Genomic DNA, 19,298 nt, shown 5'->3' on the forward strand with positions numbered 1-19,298 from the left:
CCTGCAGATGAACCGATGAGCAAATTCCCACACGTCCCGGAAAATGCTCGACTGATTCACCAGTTATAGAAAACTCATGGGAGATGAGGGGGAATAAGTCAAATTTCCTAGAAAATTATTTATCACATGGTGACATCAGCTATTTTCAGACTCCACCAAGGCGTCCTGTTTTCTGTTCTGTAATGTCAGAGATTATTTCATAGATCAGTTAAAGAGCCAGAGATTGAACATCTTTAAAGAGGAACTATGCAAGATTTTTATCTTAATAGGATAGTTCAACATTTTTAGCAAATTGGTCCATTGCCATAATCCCTATAGTCATAGCAGTAGGTTCGTTACCTTTAATTGTGGGTGCAAGCTATTTTTAGAACGGCGGAGCAGAGCCGTGAGCTGCTCAGAGCTACACTACGGAGGCTCATTATGGGATTTCTTTGTTTCCCTCATCAAACTCATCAAATACACAATCCAACAACTACACAACGCTCTGGTGGACAAGTTGTGACCTGCACATTCACCACGCTATGAGATAATAACACAACGTTACCAGACAGAGTTGTTTTAGAGGGAAACTCATGCAAAACCGCTGATGCGCGTTGCCTTCAGGGACAGTTTTTCATCAAGCAGTCTCTGTATTTCCCTCTAAAACAACTCTGTCTCTTAACGTTGTGTTATTATCTCATAGCGTGGTGAATGTGCAGGTCACAACTTGTCCACCAGAGCGTTTTGGAGTTGTTGGATTGTGTATTTGATGAGTTTGATGAGGGAAACCAAGAAATCCCATAATGAGCCTCCGTAGAGTAGGTCTGAGCAGCTCGCGGCTCTGCTCCGCCGTTCTAAAATCAGCTTGCACCGACAATTAAAGGTAACGAACCTACTGCTATGACTATAGGGGTTATGGCAGTGGGCCAATTTGCCAAAATGTTGAACTATCCCTTTAAATGTACAAAATAAGGTGCAGCTGTGGAAAACAAGATACTTAATAAACTGACTGTGTGTGTCTCCGTCCACCAGGGGAAGACGGCGGCCGACCAGGCGGAGGGAGACTCGGAGCTCGCCACCTTCCTGAGCATCCAACAGAACACGTCGTCCACCCCGCAGGACGACCTGGAGACGGCCGTCTGAGGCACACACACACACACACACACACACACACACACACACTGAAACACACACACACACACTTACACACACACACTGGATGCGTCCGTCTCTCTGGACTCACAGACTGTGACGACGACGACGACGAACCGGACCATGAACTGCTTCAGTGGAGATTTTAATGCTCAACTATTTATTTGTATTTATTTATTCATATTCTATTTATTGGTTGATTGATTGATTGATTGATTGATTGATTGATTGATTGATTGATTGATTGATTGATTGATTGATTGGCTGAGTGATTGATTGATTGATTGTAGGACCACGAGCGGCTCAGGAGCGGCCGTTCACCTGCTGAAGGGATTTCCAGGAGTCGCTCGAACCACAGCGTTGATGATGATGATGACGATGATGATGCATTTAGACATTTTGAACCTTTTTGAACGTTTGAGCGCTTGAACGCAGCGTTTTTTGTTTTTTTTTTGTTGAAAACGAAACATTTCAGAGCTGATGTTGAACCTGTTCTCATAGACGTCGTTGTCGTCCGTGTGTTCACCCGTGTGCCAAAGACATCGTCCGCTCTCTCTCACAGCTGCGTCTCATTTTTATGCAACCGTCACTTTTTATTTTTGTAACTAAACTTAACGCCTGGCGTGGCGCCCTGCCCTTTCATAGTAAAAGTCATCACATCTGTTTCCTCCTTTTTTCGCTCACGTGCGTGTGTTTGTGCAGCAACAACAGAAACAAAACAAACAGGAAGTTTCCCCGCCGGCGCCGGCTCTGAGGGAATCTATCGTACTTTCCAAGGGGGCGGAGCCACCGGACTTCATACCTGAATGAACCGTGATGATGTACGGAAGACCAAGGATGCCCAGAAGACCGCTTAGATTTAAAAAAATGGATTCACGAGAGTCTAAAGTATTAAAAATATAGATAATAAATAAATTATATGGATTATAAATTGACAAAAAATCCAATCACATTCCTGGATTTTAATTTTCCATTCCCTTTTTTTTTTTTTTTTTCGGCGTCTTTTCCTCATCATTAGTTTGGTCAACTGTTTGTTTTGTTTTTTTCTGACCAAAAAACACTGAACTGATTCATGTAGATCAATATAAAGATCATCCATCAGCTGATTATTGATCGAATTGATTGGTTACAGGATTATTTTAATTTGCAGCCAAACAAACAAACAAACAAACAGGAAGTCGCTGAAATCAAATCAGTGACGGGACCAGATCAGATTATTATTGATAAAGGGTTAACACTTTCATATTCACCATTAACTAGGTGCTTATTAATATGCATATGCATTTACTAGCTCCTTATTTGTAATTATTAAGCACGTATTAACACCTTATTCTACCTCTACAGTATTACACCATGAATTCAGATGTTTCCTGATATTAACTCCTAATTATCGCTTATTCATTGTAAATTAATGCATTAATGCTATACTAATTATGAGTGATAAAGGAGGAATTACTGTTCTTGTGCTACTGCCCCTGTACAAGGCCCCAATAACCCACTGGTTATTCACATCATTATTCAGAAACAACAACTATTTATGTGCGCACCTTTTTGTAATTAGTCATGGTTATCATAGATTAGCCGGGCTAACCGTTAGCTAGCTACCTGTTTAACTTTAATAACTCAGTGACTCAATAAACGCTCCATGAAAAAATATTTTTTCCAGCGGATATCTGAGTTACAACATGATTGAGCTAACTGGAGTAGTTTCATGTCGTGTCCGACAATGGGAGGGTTTTAACAGCTGACGTCCCGATGTTAGCTTTGCTGCCGCCGTTAGCTTAGCTGCTGCCGTTAGCTTAGCTGCTGCCGTTAGCTTAGCTGCCGCCTTTAGCTGTCCCTGTCAGCTGCAGCCACTGATGCTTTCTAGACACTGTGATTCCCCCCAAATTGAATAAATCCCACACATAGCAACACAAAACACACATAGAGAAATAATGTTTCTTCAATCATTTCAAATTTGTCTAAACGGTGATATGATATATAAAAAATATGATATATAGCCTAGCTAAACTCTCGTTCGTTACTACTGTTCTCATTCAAATTACGTGCTGGTTTTCTACCCGGAAGTAGTTGTAAACAACAAGGAGATTCGATCTATAAGCACCTAGCTAATGGTGAATATGTGTTCCCTAATCTACAGTGTTACCAATAAAGGACCAGTTGTAAACCAGTTGATTAATCCATAACGTACTGAACGTGACGCAGCAGTTGATGAGTTGTTGTTTATGTGTATGTTTTTGTTTTCATTGTTGTTGTTGATGATGAACAAACCAGACTCAGATCAACAAAAAGAGGGAATTTTAATCATAATCACAAAGAAATAGTTCAATTTCTGTGTAGATCTGGTACTGCTGATCTGACCAGGCTTTACACATGCAGCTTCTGTGTGTATGAGAGTGTGTGTGTGTGTGTGTGTGTGTGTGTGTGTGTGTGTGTGTGTGTGTGTGTGTGTGTGTGTGTGTGTGTGTGTGTGTGTGTGTGTGTTTGGTCCCATTCCATATCAAATCTAGGAAGCGAGCAGCATTTACAGCTCTGTGCATCATGTACATAACTACAGACTGTGTGTGTGTGCACGTGTGTGTGTGTTTGCAGCATTTATCCAAGAAGAAATGGGAAAAAAAAAAAAAAAAAAAAATCTGAGCCATATTCAATGCAATATGAATGGACGACATCTTTGCATTTTTCTCTGTTGATCGTTTACATTACATTAATGTTTTGAACATGGAGGACTAATGAATGTGCAATTTAACTTCAGTGCTGGTCGAGTAGATGATTGTCTTCTTGTTTCATTTCATTTTGTTTTATTTTGTTATTTTATTTTATTTTGCTCTGTTTTTGTTTTATTTCTTCCGTGTGCAGCATGTTCGTCTGTGGACTCGGCTCGGTCTCTTCAACATTTAACCCTTTGTGAACTGAACTCATGGACACAGTATAGAAACTTTTTTTGAGACTTAAAACGTGGAGCCATCGTAGAAGTCCGACTGTCACACATCAGTTTTTAAAGGTCACAGTATTAATCATTTAAATATTTTATTATTGTTTTTGTTTTTTTCTGCTGTTTTATTATTTGAAACAGGACGATCACATGTTCCTACAGTACGACTGCCAGTTTTATCATTAAAGCTCTCGAAGATTAAAGCTAGTGGACCAGGACTTTTAAAGGTCCCATGTGGTGCATTTTCCAGGTGTTTTATTTTGAAAGGGTTGATGTGTAAAAAAAAGTATATTTAAACATAAATCAGTGTAGTTTTACATCTAATATATAAAAAAAAAAATAGAGCAGAATTCAGAATAAAACACTGAGAACCAAATCCTGCATCCGGACTGCTTTGTTGTGACATCACAAAGTGACAGGAAGTCCTGACGGCTGGTTTTAAGGCTCAGTTTCTGAATACGGGCTGTGTGCATTTCTCTGTGGACTGAGGCTTTGATACTTTCACAGTATTAATAGAGAACCTAGAGCTGATCAATAATCACACTCAAATGTAAATAAGTGTGTTTGCTTGTAAAGACGACGCTGTTTCCTCATTACGGCTCAATATAATGTAAAGATTTAAAACTACTGCCGCTGATGAACTCAAGTTTCACTTTGGGGGGTGGGAAATTAACTATATTTTCTACCATTTTTTTTTTATTATTAATGAGACGAAGCCAAACTCATTAAATGTTCATTTTTGCCTCCGTTAAAGGGACATTCCCCAGTTTTTTGCTCATTAATTCATTCATTGAGGTCCGTGTCCAGATGTGTGACTTCTCGATGGCTGCCACCGCGTCTCCTCCGTCACGCTGAGCTTCCTCCTCTCAGCGTCGGAGGAGACGACAAGAACGACGACAACGTGTGTGTGTGTGTGTGTGTGTGTGTGTGTGTGTTAATGAATTAACTCCTGAAACTGAACTACCTGTGAACGGTGAAGTGACTGTGGTGATAAGCTAAAGTTCCCCCCACACACACACACACACACACACATGCTTCTTATCACTCTTTCTATTCAGTAGAAACAGACTTTGTATGAACCTGTGTCTCATCAGCGTTGGTTATGCATGGTTATGGCATTTTCTTACATCCTTGGGGATTATTTTCTGGTAAATATATATAAAAAAAATGGCATTAATGTTGTTTAAACTATTAAATTATTATAGTTTTAAATGAGTTACACCTGAGTTTGTTCTTAGGTTGTGTTCGTTTGTTCTTTTATGCTTTTGTATTTCTTTGTTTTCCCAATGATGATGATGATACTTGAAGTTTTTTTTTCCGTTCTTTTGTTTAAAAAAGAAGCGACGCTGTGGCTGTTGGCTCCGCCCCCTCTCCGTCCTCCATCATTAACAGTCGTGGGAGATAATCAAAGTTCATTGTTGATAGATTTTGTTCTTTAATAAGAGGGAAAAAACCTGAGCTGAACTGAAAACACGACACCTGACCACCAACTTGTTTCTTTATCTTAATCTTAAAATTGGGTGTGAGCCAGTTCTTTACTGGACTGGTTTTAACTGGTGTCGGGGAAACTCCCAGTTCCTCCTCTTCAGTCACGCTCTGATAAACCTTTCATTTTCTATTGATCCCTTTTTGCTGCGTTTTAGTTTGGAAACACCAGTGGACCTCTCAGTTTTATTTCAAAAACCCACAGGGGGGATGTTGAAAACAACGGCGGCCCTGAGGGATCAAAACGCTTAAGAAAAACACATGCAAAGACTCAAATGTGCTGCAAATTTTAGGGAAACAACTTCATCAGTTTGACAAAACATGAACTGTAAAAACTCCCGACACAACAGGAAGTGTTTCTGTGGGACACAATAAAGCGAGGGACCAGTCAGGGGACACAATAAAGTGAAGGACCAGTCACAATAAAGTGAGGGACCAGACACAATAAAGTGAATGACCAGTCACGATAAAGCGAAGGACCAGTCACGATAAAGCAAAGGACCAGTCACAATAAAGTGAGAGACCAGTCAGGGGACACAATAAAGTGAAGGACCAGTCACGATAAAGAGAGGACCAATCACGATAAACTGAGGGACCAGTCACGATAAAGTGAGAGACCAGTCACAATAAAGCGAAGGACCAGTCACAATAAAGCGAGGGACCAGTCACGATAAAGCGAAGGACCAATCACGATAAAGCGAGGGACCAGTCACGATAAAGCGAAGGACCAATCACGATAAAGCGAGGGACCAGTCACAATAAAGTGAAGGACCGGTCACGATAAAGCAAGGGACCGGTCACAATAAAGCAAAGGACCGGTCACGATAAAGCAAAGGACCGGTCACGATAAAACATAGGATCAGTCACGATAAAGCAAAGGACCGGTCACGATAAAGCAAAGGACCAGTCACGATAAAACAAAGGATCAGTCACGATAAAGTGAGGGACCAGTCACGATAAAGCGAGGGACCAGTCACGATAAAGCAAAGGACCGGTCACGATAAAGCAAAGGACCAGTCACGATAAAACAAAGGATCAGTCACGATAAAGTGAGGGACCAGTCACGATAAAGCGAGGGACCGGTCACGATAAAGAGAAGGACCAGTCACAATAAAGTGAGGGACCAGTCACGATAAAGCGAAGGACCAGTCACAATAAAGTGAGGGACCAGTCACAATAAAGCGAGGGACCGGTCACGATAAAGCGAGGGACCAGTAACAATAAAGCGAAGGACCGGTCACGATAAAGCGTGGGACCGGTCACGATAAAGCGAAGGACCAGTCACGATAAAGCGAGGGACCAGTCACGATAAAGCGAGGGACCAGTCACAATAAAGCGGGGGACCGGTCACGATAAAGCGAAGGACCAGACACAATAAAGGGAGGGACCGGTCACGATAAAGCAAAGGACCAGTCACAATAAAGTGAGGGACCAGACACTATAAAGCAAAGGACCAGTCACGACAAAGTGAGGGAACAGTCACAATAAAGCGAAGGACCAGTCACAATAAAGCGAAGGACCAGTCACAATAAAGCGAAGGACCAGTCACAATAAAGCGAGGGACCATGCAGTCAGGGGCCTTTATTTGTTGTTCTTGACTTTAGAAGTTGTCCAGACAGCAGCTTCCTGTTAGTGCGGTTTGACAATAAGCTGAGTTTGTTTGGATCAATAACATGTGAATCATGTGATATTGACGTTCTAATGTTAGCTTAGCATTAGTCATTAGCCTTTTGTCCATCACTTTATTGTGTCCTCCAGAAACACACTTCCTGTTGTGTTGTGATTTTCGGCGCTCATGTGTCATCACACTGAGGAGTTTCTGCCCTGATTTCATATTTCATATTTACTTTTTTCATTCATTCCATTAAAACAGATTGAACAGAAGTCCCTGAAGATATAAAATTGACCTCAGTCAGTCAACGTTTCTATTTCCACCTTCATATCTGAGTCGTTTACGTAACAGAGGCTGAGCAGGTCAGCTGTTAATCATTACCCGCCATTAATGCAGGTGTGGACTCAACTTTTACTTCTCTATCGACTCGGTTACTTTGCTGCAGTGGACGACGTCTATTCTGTTTCTGCTGTTTGTCTTCCATACATTCCTCCACACTTCAAACCCTAGAGCTGATGAAACATCACAACAGAAGCATTTTTACAGATGACTTTTTAAACGCTCTTTGATTTTTCAGCCTGAACCGTCACGTTATACAAATCAAAAAAGAAACACACAAGCTCGACACATTTCGCAGCCGCCCGTGAAGGTGAATGAGTCAAGCCGGGCGGGAATTTCCTACAGGGAACGCACACCTGTGGTCGGAGCACGAGTTCATCGGCCTCTGATTCACACTCACACACACGCCCGATAAAACTTCACAAAAGAGAGAATGAGTCCCAAGATTTCACAACATCAGCGATGAAAATACCCCAGACTCAGTCATGGTTAAATCATTTCCTCGTATCTGTAAATATGTCAAATAAAAAAATGTAAAAAAACAACGCAGTTAAAAAACATTTTAAACATGAATTAATGAATCACTGCTGCTGTCATGACCTTTTAACCTGTATATTTTGACCTTTAATTTAATATATTTGACAGTTTTTCTCATAGTTTTCACTTGTTGAGGAGGACTAAATGTTTATTTTCTGTTTTATTTTTATGGTTTTAATGATCTGGTGACAGTCTCATGTCTTAATCTCAATCTTAATCTTGACTCATAGTCATCAGATTTGACCAGACTTGTGGTTAATGATGAATTTGACACTGAAAACATGTCATTTCACAACATGCACTTGTCAGTAAACGGACATTAATGGATTTTCCTGTGAGAAAACTTCACTTCCTTTATAAAAAAACAAAACAAAAACAAAAAACAGCTGATTTCATGTTTTCTTGAAACATGTGTAGACATGTTTTTGAGTAAACCCACTCTAGACGAGGATACTCTTTCACAAGCTGTTTCAGTGTCTGTGTGAACTCTCTGTCTTGTTTATACTCATTTCCCCTGCTTCCTGTTATCTTGGTGCCATATATAGAAGTTATTACATACTACAGAGGAAATCACATGTCTGACAGGCCAGCTTTTATTTCTTATCTGACGTTCTGGATGTTTCTGTTGTGAAGCAGAAGTTACACTGCACTTTTTGATGGGAAACAATAAAACCCTGTGTGTAAATCTGACAACAGCATGGCAGAGGCAGACTGTACAGCTGAGTATCATTATTATTTTAGAAAAAAAATAAAGTTAAAAACAACTTGATTTTGCCTAGTCACTCACTGTCGGTTTCACTTTCAGATTGAAAACTTTTTAAAACCGAAAAAAATAATTTTATCTTCAGAAAATTACACATTTATTTTCCGTTTTTCTTACTAACTTCACTTGTGATGTGTTCACGTTTGGTTTTAATTCAGCCTTTTATTCCGTTTTCTTTCTTTGTTTTATATCCCTGATAGATAGCCTACTGTATTTTTTACAAATCGCCCCGCCCCCCCTGCGTCATTACGTTGTGGTTATGACGTAACGACGTCAACGTTTATTTAAATCGACCGAACAGCTGAGGAGGAAGTAGTTCTTAAAACTAATCAAACAAGTCGGAGGAGCCGGTTTATGGGATGTTTTAAACACTTTTCTCCTTGTTTTTCGACCGTTTCACCGGTAAGTAAACCTGTTTTTATGTTTTTACATAGTTCTTACACACGACGTGGTTTTAAAACGCCGTGTAAAAGTGTTATGTTTTTAAGAAAGTTTGTTTAAAGAGAGAGGGAAAGAAACATTTGGCGGTTTCTGCGGTTGGTAAAAGTTGATTTAAGATAATTAACAACCGAAACCAAAACCTGCCTGAGGTTTGTGTTTATAACTGTAACAGCTGCGGTTAATAAAGTGATGTTAAACACATATTTTTAAGTTTGTGGCGATGTACTTTGAATCTATTTAAGTCTGACGGTTGTTTAAAACCACTTTAAACCTCTTTTTCTGTTAAATAGACGTGTAAATGAGATGGGGTTTCTATTTATATGAGTATTGAGTATATTGAGTAACATTATTTCCTGTGACACAGTTCACGCAGCTGCCGGTGTGAGTGAACAAACATGTCTGAACATGACTCATAACCGGACATCACCGTCAGAGGTGAAACACAGCTGTAACAACTGGGTCACAATAAGTCATACTAAACTTTATCATAAATATTATATTTCTATACGTATTTATACATGTAATAGGTTTGGGAATACCTTTTAAATATATTTTTTTAGTCATTTATCAAGTAATAAACTAATATTATAAAGGATAACTTACACACTGAAGGCTAAACAGTAGGTCCTTCATTGAATATGTTAAGATTTAACACTGTAACCAGATTTAACAGAGTTTGTGATTATTAATATCTTATTATTATCTTTTTTCTTCTCTATTTTTCTCTCAAATAGCCTACTGGTACAAGTTAATTTTTCATTATATCATTTAATAAGACTCCACTATGTTGGTTGGTGTTCTCTATTGTTTTATGTTGTCTTTGCATCATAAAAAGGCAGGTAATATGTTGCAGGAATGTCAAAGACTAGCTATATTTCTTTACCCTGCTTAAAACTCACTAAAAGATAATGTAGGGGGGATAAAAACAGGAAAAAACTAATTCCACTTCACTTTCTTCCATATTTTTAACCAAACTGTCAGAATAATGAGCATAAAACAACCTAAAAGTGACAATAAAAGGGAATATTAACAACAGAGAACGTGACAATGATGTCACCATGTTAAGATGTTTATCACAAAACTGATGAGTCGGCAGAACAGGAACAAAGTGTAGTCAAATAAAAACCTAAGTGCAGTTTATTTACTGTGTATTTATGAAGGTCTGGAGTCTTAATTGTTTTTGCTCAGTTTATTAAACATCGATAAAAGTCACAGAAAATTGAAATGGTCAGTTTTTTTTAATGATCAGAACAAACTGCACAGTTCAGAAACTGGAATCTGAGTGTTTCTCTAGTTTCTTTTTTGGTTTCCTTTGTGGTTTAAAGGGACAACGAGGAGTTTCTATTTGGTTATAAAAAAGTCTCACGTTGATGTGGATGAATCTACGTTACCCACACTTGTTAATGGCTCCATTTTCGATAAATATATCGTTTTGTCTCTATCGTTATTTTGTTATTTTTATTAATGGTGGAAATGCTGGGCGAGCCGACCAGCGTTTCTTTACTTTCGGTTTCGTGGCGAGTCATGAGAATAACGCCACCGAATCGCCGTTTATGGTGGGAACTACGACGGTATGTGATCGTCTTCCAACCTCTGACTTTAATTCTTGATGAATTAAAACATGAGTCTGTCTTGCGCCGGTCAAAGAATTTCACGGTGCGGAGGCTCATAAATGTAGTGTGAAGACACTTCACTTTTCTGAAACTCCTCGTTGTCCCTTTAAATGTTTTATTTTTGTGTTTTTTATGTATACAGGGTATCCGTGGGGTCTTGAAAAGTATTAAAAGGTGATAAATCAATTTTGGGAAAATGAAGACCCTTAAAAAGTATTGATAAGTCTTTTCACAACTTTATAAAGTCTTACATTTTGAAGGTATTTCTTTGAATTAGCCGTCCAAGAGTTTGAGTCCTAAAAACATTGTAAAAGTGTGTGAATTTATTCATTTTATTAAAAAACAAAGATGAACCAGTACATAAAAAAGAAAAGAAGATTGTTTTTTTTGTTTTTTGAGAGTGGAGCAATGTTTTTTTTATTTTTATTTTTTATAAACTTTGCCTTTAATTATTATCCTAGCCTATTTTTAATTCTGTTGTATCATAGTGGTCTATATAGTCTTTATCACAAACTACAACTGTTACATTAAAAGTGTCACTGACGTAAATGGTTACAGCTTGAAGTGGTCCTGAGATATTGAAAAATATTGAGAAAAAGTCTTGAAAAAGTCTTAAAAAGGTATTAAAATTAACTTCAAGATTCCTGTCCATACCCTGGTATATTTATTGTTATATTTTTATATTTTCCCAGCAGTGACGAAGATGGCGAAGGGACACGTAGAAATCCACGACCCCATCTCCACCCAGCAGGACCCTGAAGGCGGCGCCGCGTCTCCGTCCGACGCCGACGCCGACAACATGGAGGACACGGAGGAGTTCAGGGTCATGATGGCGTTCGCTCAGAGGCGACGCCGGCCCACGAAGAAACCACAGAGCCCCAAAGAGGACCAGGACCAGGACCAGGACCAGGTTCAAGTCCAGGACCAGGTCGTAACCAACGGTCACACAGATTCAAACGGGACGTCATCGCCGACCGAGACTGGGACGGATGTGACGGAGGAGAAAGACAAGAAGAAAAAGAAAAAGAAGGTGTGGCGGCATCTGAAGAGTCTGATCTGTGTCCGACCTCAGACGAAGGACGAAGACGAAGAAAAAGAACCACAGACGAAGACGATGACGAGTCCTGAGGCGCCGCGGGACGTCAACTACAGATGTGGACCGTTTGGAGGCGCCGCGAGACGAGACACAGCTGGAGGTAAGTTAAAGAGACGAGATAAATAAATATTCATTGAAAGGATGCAGTAGTTCACCCAAAATTGAAATTTCACTCATTATCTCCTCCCCCTCATGTGGACTATTAAAGGGCTGGGAGAAGTTTCAGAGTCCTCCGTGGCTTCTCTGAGTTACAGGGGGTCTCGGCGTAGCAGTGCATGTCCATATAACGGTTGCAAATGGATACCAACTTTTCTCTTCGTAACAAAAAGACACACCAAAAAACATCCAAATCCGCTACAAAACAAGCTTGAAATATAGACTTATTTAATTTTTTTCCGGGACAATTTAGCATTTCGGGGCTTCAATACAAGACGGACATTACATACGAGCAGCATGGAGGTATATTTGGATGTTTTTTGGTGTGTCTTTTTGTCACGAAGACAGTTGGTATCCATTTGCAACCGTTATATATGGACATGCACTGCTACGCCGAGACCCCCTGTAACTCAGAGAAGCCACGGAGGACTCTGAAACTTCTCCCAGCCCTTAGTCCACATGAGGGGGAGGAGATAATGAGTGAAATTTCAATTTTGAGTGAAGTATCCCTTTAAATATTGTAACATGTGTAGGTAAATATTAAATATATAGATAAAAAATCATAAAAGTCATACTTTTTGATCTATCTTATATTTATTTCTCTATTCATTTATTCATTCATTTCTAATTTAGGATCTGAAGCTCTTTAAAACCTGTTTAGATGTTGAACCTTTACTTGTTTACATATGGACGTGAAGCGTTTAAGTGTTGCTTTGTTATTTCTTTCTATTATTGTTACAATATCTTTATCAGTAATTCAGTTCAAACTGTTGTCGCCTTCTTTTTGCTTTTCGATTAATCTATATGTTTCATTTTCTTCTCCTTTTTTTCCTGTTGTACATTTATTTTCTGCCACATCTCAATTTCCTTTAACAAAAACTAAAGAAATTGATGACAACAAAAACAGTTAAATAAAGATAGTTAAATGGCGACATCGTAGCACTTTTTCAAAACAAGCTCCAAACATTTTGTTCCTGTCATGTTGAGTTTAATGTTGTTGTAAACTGGTTCAAACTGGTTCAAAAACTGGTTCAAACTGGTTCAAACGGGTTCAAACTGAGATACAATGGTTGTGGGTTTTGTTTCATTTTCATTTTCAGCTTTAAAACTTCTCTCCTGTGTTTTGTTCTGTTCAGACGAACCTGAGGAAGAGGAGAAGGAGGAGGACAAGTTCTCGGACTTGGCGAAGAAGCTGACGAAGCTCGCCGGCGAGATCCCGTTCACCCCCCCGGAGCTGGAGACGGACGCCCCCGACGACGGTGAGTTTCACTTTCACATTCTGGACCTTTAAATAATTCAGTATTCATACATACAGAAATAGGACGAATCGCCTTGTTGTTTACAACTACTTCCGGGTAGAAAACCAGCATGAGAACAATAGTGACGGACGAGAGTTTCACTATATATATCTAATTTTTCATGTTACTATATCACCGTTTAGACTAATCTGATGTTTGTAAAGTTTATAAAACCAATGATTGGACAAACATTACTATTTACGTGTGCACATTTTTGTAATTAGTCATGGTTATCATAGATTAGCCGGGCTAACGGTTAGCTACCTGTTGAACTTTAATAACTCAGTGACTCAATAAACGGTCCATGAAAAAATATTTTCTCCAGCGGATATCTGAGTTCCAACATGACTGAGCTAACTGGAGTAGTTTCATGTCGTGTCCCACAACGGGAGGGTTTTAACAGCTGACGTCCTGGTGTTAGCTTAGCTACCGTTAGCTGTCCCTGTCAGCTGAGCCACTGATGCTTTCTAGACACTGTGATTCCCCCAAACTAAATAAATACAACACATAGCAACACAAAACACACACACAGAAATAGTAATGTTTCTTCAATCATTTCAGATTTGTCTAAACGGTGATAGGGCGTGAAAAATATGATATACTGTAGCTAAACTCTCGTTCGTTACTATTGATCTCATTCAAATTACGTGCTGGTTTTCTACCCAGAAGTAGTTGTAAACAACAAGGAGATTCGGTCTATAATTGTAGTTTTTTTTTTAGATTTTTATTTTTTTAAACCTTTAATCTCAGTGGTTTTCTTGTGTTTCATCTGCTGACTGTTGCTGCTGTTGTTGCTGTGCAGAAACTGTGGAGCGGATGATTGGTCTGCTGCTGAGGGAGAAGGGAGACGAACTCAACGAGAGGGTAAAACTTCCTCTTTTCTTTTTTTGTCTTCACACATTAGTCACATTTCCTGTGAAACGCCGGCGTTCACGTCACCAGAGTTCAACTGTTGAACATCAAAGTGTCCGAGCTGCTGCTGCTGCTGCACACGTCTGTCTTTGAAATTATTTATTTCATAAAATGAGACTGACAGAAGACAAAGCAAACTATAACAAAAAACACACACAAAAAAACCCCCAAAACAAATAGAAATCATAAAAAAGTCATAAATTTACGAGAAAATAGTCATGATTGTACCAGTAAGTTGGTACGCTGCAGAATAGATGCATTTTCTTCCATATTCTTTTCAAAGTCCTGATACTGATGTGGTGCTGATAAGTATCTCCTTGTACTCCTAGTACAACTTAAAGAAATGCTCCACGGCTAGGTTATATTTATTTATATAATATTATGACTTTATCTCGTGAAATTTTGACATATTCTTGTTAAATTTTTACCTTTTTCTTATATGACCTTTTTCTCATAATATTATGACTTTATCTTGTAAAATTATGACTTTATTCAGGTAATATTATGACTATTCTTGTAAAATTATGACTTATTCTTGTAAAATATTGACCTTTTTTCCTTTATATGACTTTATCTCATAAAATTATGACTTTATTCTTGTAAAATTATGACTTTTTCATGTAAAATTGTGACTTTTTTCTTGTAAAACTATGACTTTTTTCTCAAAGTCGGTGAACCTTTTTATTTCTCAATGTGGCCCTAATACTCCATCTCAAAAAAAATTATTAATGTAAAAAAATATATAGAAATGTGACGTATTAAAGGTGATTAAAGGTGTTTGTGTGTGTGTATCGTGTTCCTCCTCCAGGAGCTGAAGGACGTGGCTTTGGCCCGTGAACTCTTCTGGAACTACAGTTTCTTCAGGACGTTGATGTCGGCGCTCCTCACCAGGATGGGCCTCCGGTCGCCCAACCCCGAGTCCCCGGGACCGCACGCCTCCCCCAAGACCCAGATCGCCGTCACCTGTGAGGTGAGAGCAGAGAAATATACACAGGATATCCGCGGGGTCTTGAAAAGTATTAAAAGGTGATAAATCAATTTGGGGAAAATTAAGACCCTTAAAAAGTATTAAAAAGTCTTTTCACGACTTTATAAAGTCTTAAATATTGAAGGTATTTTTTCAGAATTAGCTGTCCAAGAGTTTGAGTCCTAAAAAACATTGTAAAAGTGTGTGAATTTATTCATTTAAAAAAAAAAAAAGATGAACCGGTACATAAAAAAAGAAAAGAAGATAGTTTTTTTTTGTTTTTTGAGAGTGGAGCAATGTTTTTTTTTTTTTATAAACTTTGCCTTATCCCAGCCTATGTTGAATTCTGTTGCATCATAGTGGTCTATAGTCTTTATCACAAACTAAAACTGTTTCGTTAAAAGTGTCACTGATGTAAATGGTTACAGCTTGAAGTGGCGGTGAGGTATTGAAAAATATTGAGAAGGTCTTGAAAAAGTCTTAAAAAGGTTTTAAAATTAACTTCAAGATTCCTGTATACACCCTGATACAGATAATAAATATAAAACGTCCTGAGATCCATCGGCTGCAGCTCCTGGTCGTCTCCACCAGGGGGCGGCAGCACACGGCTGCAAACAAACCAACACATACACAGCTCTGGAAAAATTAAAAAACCCACAACTAATTACACTAATGACACATGAACCAAATTATATTTAACGAGGAAGATCATACAAACTACTACTGTGATTAAAATTGGAGTTATTATTCCACCAATGTAGATTTCTGAACTCTTCCTAAGATGGAAAATTAGTTGAAAAATTAAAACATTTGGCATTTTCTGCTAATAAATCCTCTAAATTACAATATTGTTATTTCAAATTTTGGAGAAATGTTGTCAGTAGTTTGTAGAATAAAACAAAATGTTCATTTTACTCAAACACACACCTATAAATAGTAAAACCAGAGAAATTGATAATATTAAAGTGGTATCTTCATTTTTTTTTCCCAGAGCTGTACATACTGTCTATGTACTGTACTGTAATTACATCAGGAAGCTACAAAGCGACACAATAATTTAAAGTTATAAAGAAACATCCAGAGGTTCCAGATGTAATGAGAGAGTTTCTAGGTAGGTAGATAGATAGATAGATAGATAGATAGATAGATAGATAGATAGATAGATAGATAGATAGATAGATAGATAGATAGATCATTTTCATCTTTTTCTGATAATATTATGATTTTATTCTTGTAATATTATGACTATTCTCGTACAATTATGACCTTATCTCGTAGAATTATGACTCTATTCTGGTAAAATTATGACTTTATTCTCGTAATATGACTTTTTCTTGTAAAAAATTATGACTTTTTTCTTGTAACTATTTATTATTCATGATAATTTCTTATATTTGGATGAATTCGGCTCGTGCACTCTGAACCCAAACACCACCTGACATCAGGAAGCTACAAAGCGACACAACATAATTTAAAGTTATAAAGAAACATCCAGCGGTTCCAGATGTAATGAGAGAGTTTCTAGATAGATAGATAGATAGATAGATAGATAGATAGATAGATAGATAGATAGATAGATAGATAGATAGATAGATAGATAGATAGATAAAAATAAAAAATAGTGTCAAATATCAATGTGGTCCAGCAGAAAAAAAACCAACGCACAGGTTTCAGTAGTTGCATCGTCCTAAGTAACTTATTAATTAAATGACCTGAAAATAAACAAATAAAGGAGGAATCGAACCTGTTTTCTGTCCCACAGGCCACCACCCGTCTGACGGCCTTGGACACGCTGCCGGCCAACAGGCTGCTCGGCCACGGCGCCCGGTACCTCAACGAGTACTTCTCCCCCTGGGTGCAGGAGCAGGGCGGATACGTACGTCACTTCTTTACTTTATACTTTAAACTTTATACTTGATTTAAAATAATGTTTTTAACCCTTTAACGAGACTAAACCGCGTCCCTGGTGTTGTTGTTGCCGTGTGCAGGACGCCGCCTTCGAGGGCGATGACGAAGACGAGGACGAGGTGCAGTGACGAACACAAACCAGTTCCTTCACGAAGCTTTAAAAACCGACTTGTTCCTCGGGTCTGTGAACGCATCACAGCTGGTATGAGGAAGTGGAACGGGACCATCGTCAGTAACTTTGACATAAACTTTATTTTATTTTTTATTTTTTATTTTTTATTTGATCTTCACGTCCTAAAGGAACAGAGGAACGACTTTGTTTTGGATGTTTTTGCCGACGACGCAGCTGGATCGGACTCAAACCTGCGACGCTGTGCCAGAGGAGCCACAGCGGGAAGTCTTATACTCTTACATTCAAAACTTACTAAGAAAAAAAATACTTGACTTGTTTTTTTGTTTGTTTGATGAATTTTTGTGTAAAAGAAGAACAAACGAACAAAAAAAAACAACTTTTCTTCGGTTAAGAAAAGTTGAGCACTCGCACTTTTTATAAAGGAAATCTAAAAAAAAGAAAACCATTCATGTCGTAACAATGAGTCTCTCTAAATGCTGTTGTTGTTGTTGTTAAATGGAGCTTTAATATGAATGTTGATGAATGATGTGTAATTAAAAAAAATGTGTGTGTGAGTTTAAAGGTGTCATATGTAAGAATGTGGCCAAAAACGGTTACTGCAGTCAAATTCAAAACACAGCGATCTGTTTTTTTCTCCCAGTCGCAACATGTAAACACGTAAATTAAAAACATAAACATGATTTGCAGTCTGCAAAAAAAAAAAATTTAATGCGAATATCTTGGCTGTATGATTGTTGTTGGTGAGTTCATCATGTTATATGAACATTATTCCTGAGTCTCTGTGACATATTAGGACGATTTTACAGCCAGTTGCTTTATATTTCTTACATACTGTACCTTTAAGTCTTTTTAAAAAATAAAAAACTGAACCAAAAACATCTGAACAGCTTCTCTGTGTGTGTGATGATAATAAGGAGCAGTGCACGTGCAACTTCATGACGTGTTGATCTGGTTTCACTACAGAGGAAACAGCTCCACCATGTGGTCAAAGGACGAACTGCAAGTTTAGTTTAGTTTTTTTAATTGTTTTTTTTTCACTTTATTTATTCACTTTTATTTTTTATTCATGATCATTTATTATATTTGGATGAATTTGGTTGACTTATTCTCGTAAAATTATGACTTTATTCTTGTAATATGACTTTTTCTCATAAAATTGTGACTTTTTTCTCGTAAAACTATGACTATTCTTATAAAATTTTGACTTATTCTTATACAAATTTGATCTTTTTCTGGTAATATTATGACTATTCTCGTACAATTATGACCTTACCTTGTTGAATTATGACTTTATTCTGGTAAAATTGTGACTTTATTCTCGTAATATGACCTTTTCTTGTAAAATTATGACTTTTTTCTTGTAAAATTATGACTTTTTTCTTGTAACTTTTTTTTATTCATGATAATTTCTTACATTTGGATGAATTCGGCTCGTGCACTCTGAACCCAAACACCACCTGACATCAGGAAGCTACAAAGCGACACAACAGAAAAGTTATACCTAGTTTATTAGTTTGTAATTGATGTGTGATCGATGCCGGATTAAAGTGATCAATACAGAGAATTCGATCGATGATTAATAACCTTATTAGGAGCTGTAAATCGATTCTAATACTGACGGAAAATCAGTATAATATTATGACTTTATCTTGTAAAATTATGACTTTATTCTGGTAATATTACGACTATTCTCGTAAGATTATGACTTATTTTCATAAAATTATGACTTTATTATTGTAACATTAGGACTATTCTTGTAAAATTTTGACTTTTTCATGTGAAATTGTGACTTTTTTCTTGTAAAACTATGACTTTTTTTCTCTAAGTCTGTGAACTTTTCACTACAGAGGAAACAGCTCCACCCTGTGGTCAAAGGACGAACTGCAAGTTTAGTTTAGTTTTTTTTTTCACTTAATTTATTTACCTACTTGTTTTTATTAATTCATGATAATTTCTTATATTTGGATGG

At 37.8% G+C, this 19,298-nt stretch overlaps 2 protein-coding genes across 4 annotated transcripts in view; both read left to right on the forward strand.

Moving 5' to 3' along the window:
• Positions 1 to 2,008, forward strand: part of dgki (diacylglycerol kinase, iota) — a 113,149-nt gene extending 111,141 nt beyond the window's left edge. For both annotated transcript variants that reach the window (XM_085769974.1, XM_085769975.1), the window contains one exon: positions 1,012 to 2,008. In XM_085769974.1, the coding sequence (XP_085626100.1) occupies positions 1,012 to 1,122 (111 nt within the window). In that variant the 3' untranslated portion in view covers positions 1,123 to 2,008. The remainder of the gene's footprint in view (positions 1 to 1,011) is intronic.
• Positions 2,009 to 9,103: 7,095 nt separating this feature from the next.
• On the forward strand, positions 9,104 to 17,760 carry LOC146962363 (uncharacterized). 2 transcript variants are annotated; one of them, XM_085769129.1, is made up of 7 exons: positions 9,104 to 9,207; positions 11,552 to 12,055; positions 13,248 to 13,370; positions 14,212 to 14,273; positions 15,130 to 15,291; positions 17,051 to 17,164; positions 17,277 to 17,758. In XM_085769129.1, exons 2-7 carry the CDS (start codon positions 11,563 to 11,565, stop codon positions 17,322 to 17,324), a joined length of 1,002 nt encoding a protein of 333 aa, XP_085625255.1. In that variant the 5' UTR covers positions 9,104 to 9,207; positions 11,552 to 11,562; the 3' UTR covers positions 17,325 to 17,758. The 2 variants fall into 2 exon arrangements, with proteins under 2 accessions (XP_085625255.1, XP_085625256.1); XM_085769130.1 differs by having other exon boundaries at positions 9,125 to 9,207; positions 11,555 to 12,055; positions 17,277 to 17,760.
• Positions 17,761 to 19,298: the final 1,538 nt, after the last annotated feature.

Source organism: Trachurus japonicus, chromosome 23 (assembly GCF_045865225.1).
Source record: "Trachurus japonicus isolate A0001 chromosome 23, Traja_1.0".
In the NCBI taxonomy this organism is placed as follows: domain Eukaryota; kingdom Metazoa; phylum Chordata; class Actinopteri; order Carangiformes; family Carangidae; genus Trachurus; species Trachurus japonicus.

What these genes read in the sequence shown, in the direction of transcription:
- LOC146962363 (XM_085769129.1), top strand. Translation starts at nt 11,563, where the DNA reads ATGGCGAAGGGACACGTAGAAATCCACGACCCCATCTCCACCCAGCAG. An exon ending in GACGGACGCCCCCGACGACG is followed by an intron (nt 13,371 to 14,211) that starts GTGAGTTTCACT and finishes GTTGCTGTGCAG; the next exon opens with AAACTGTGGAGCGGATGATT. An exon ending in AGATCGCCGTCACCTGTGAG is followed by an intron (nt 15,292 to 17,050) that starts GTGAGAGCAGAG and finishes TCTGTCCCACAG; the next exon opens with GCCACCACCCGTCTGACGGC.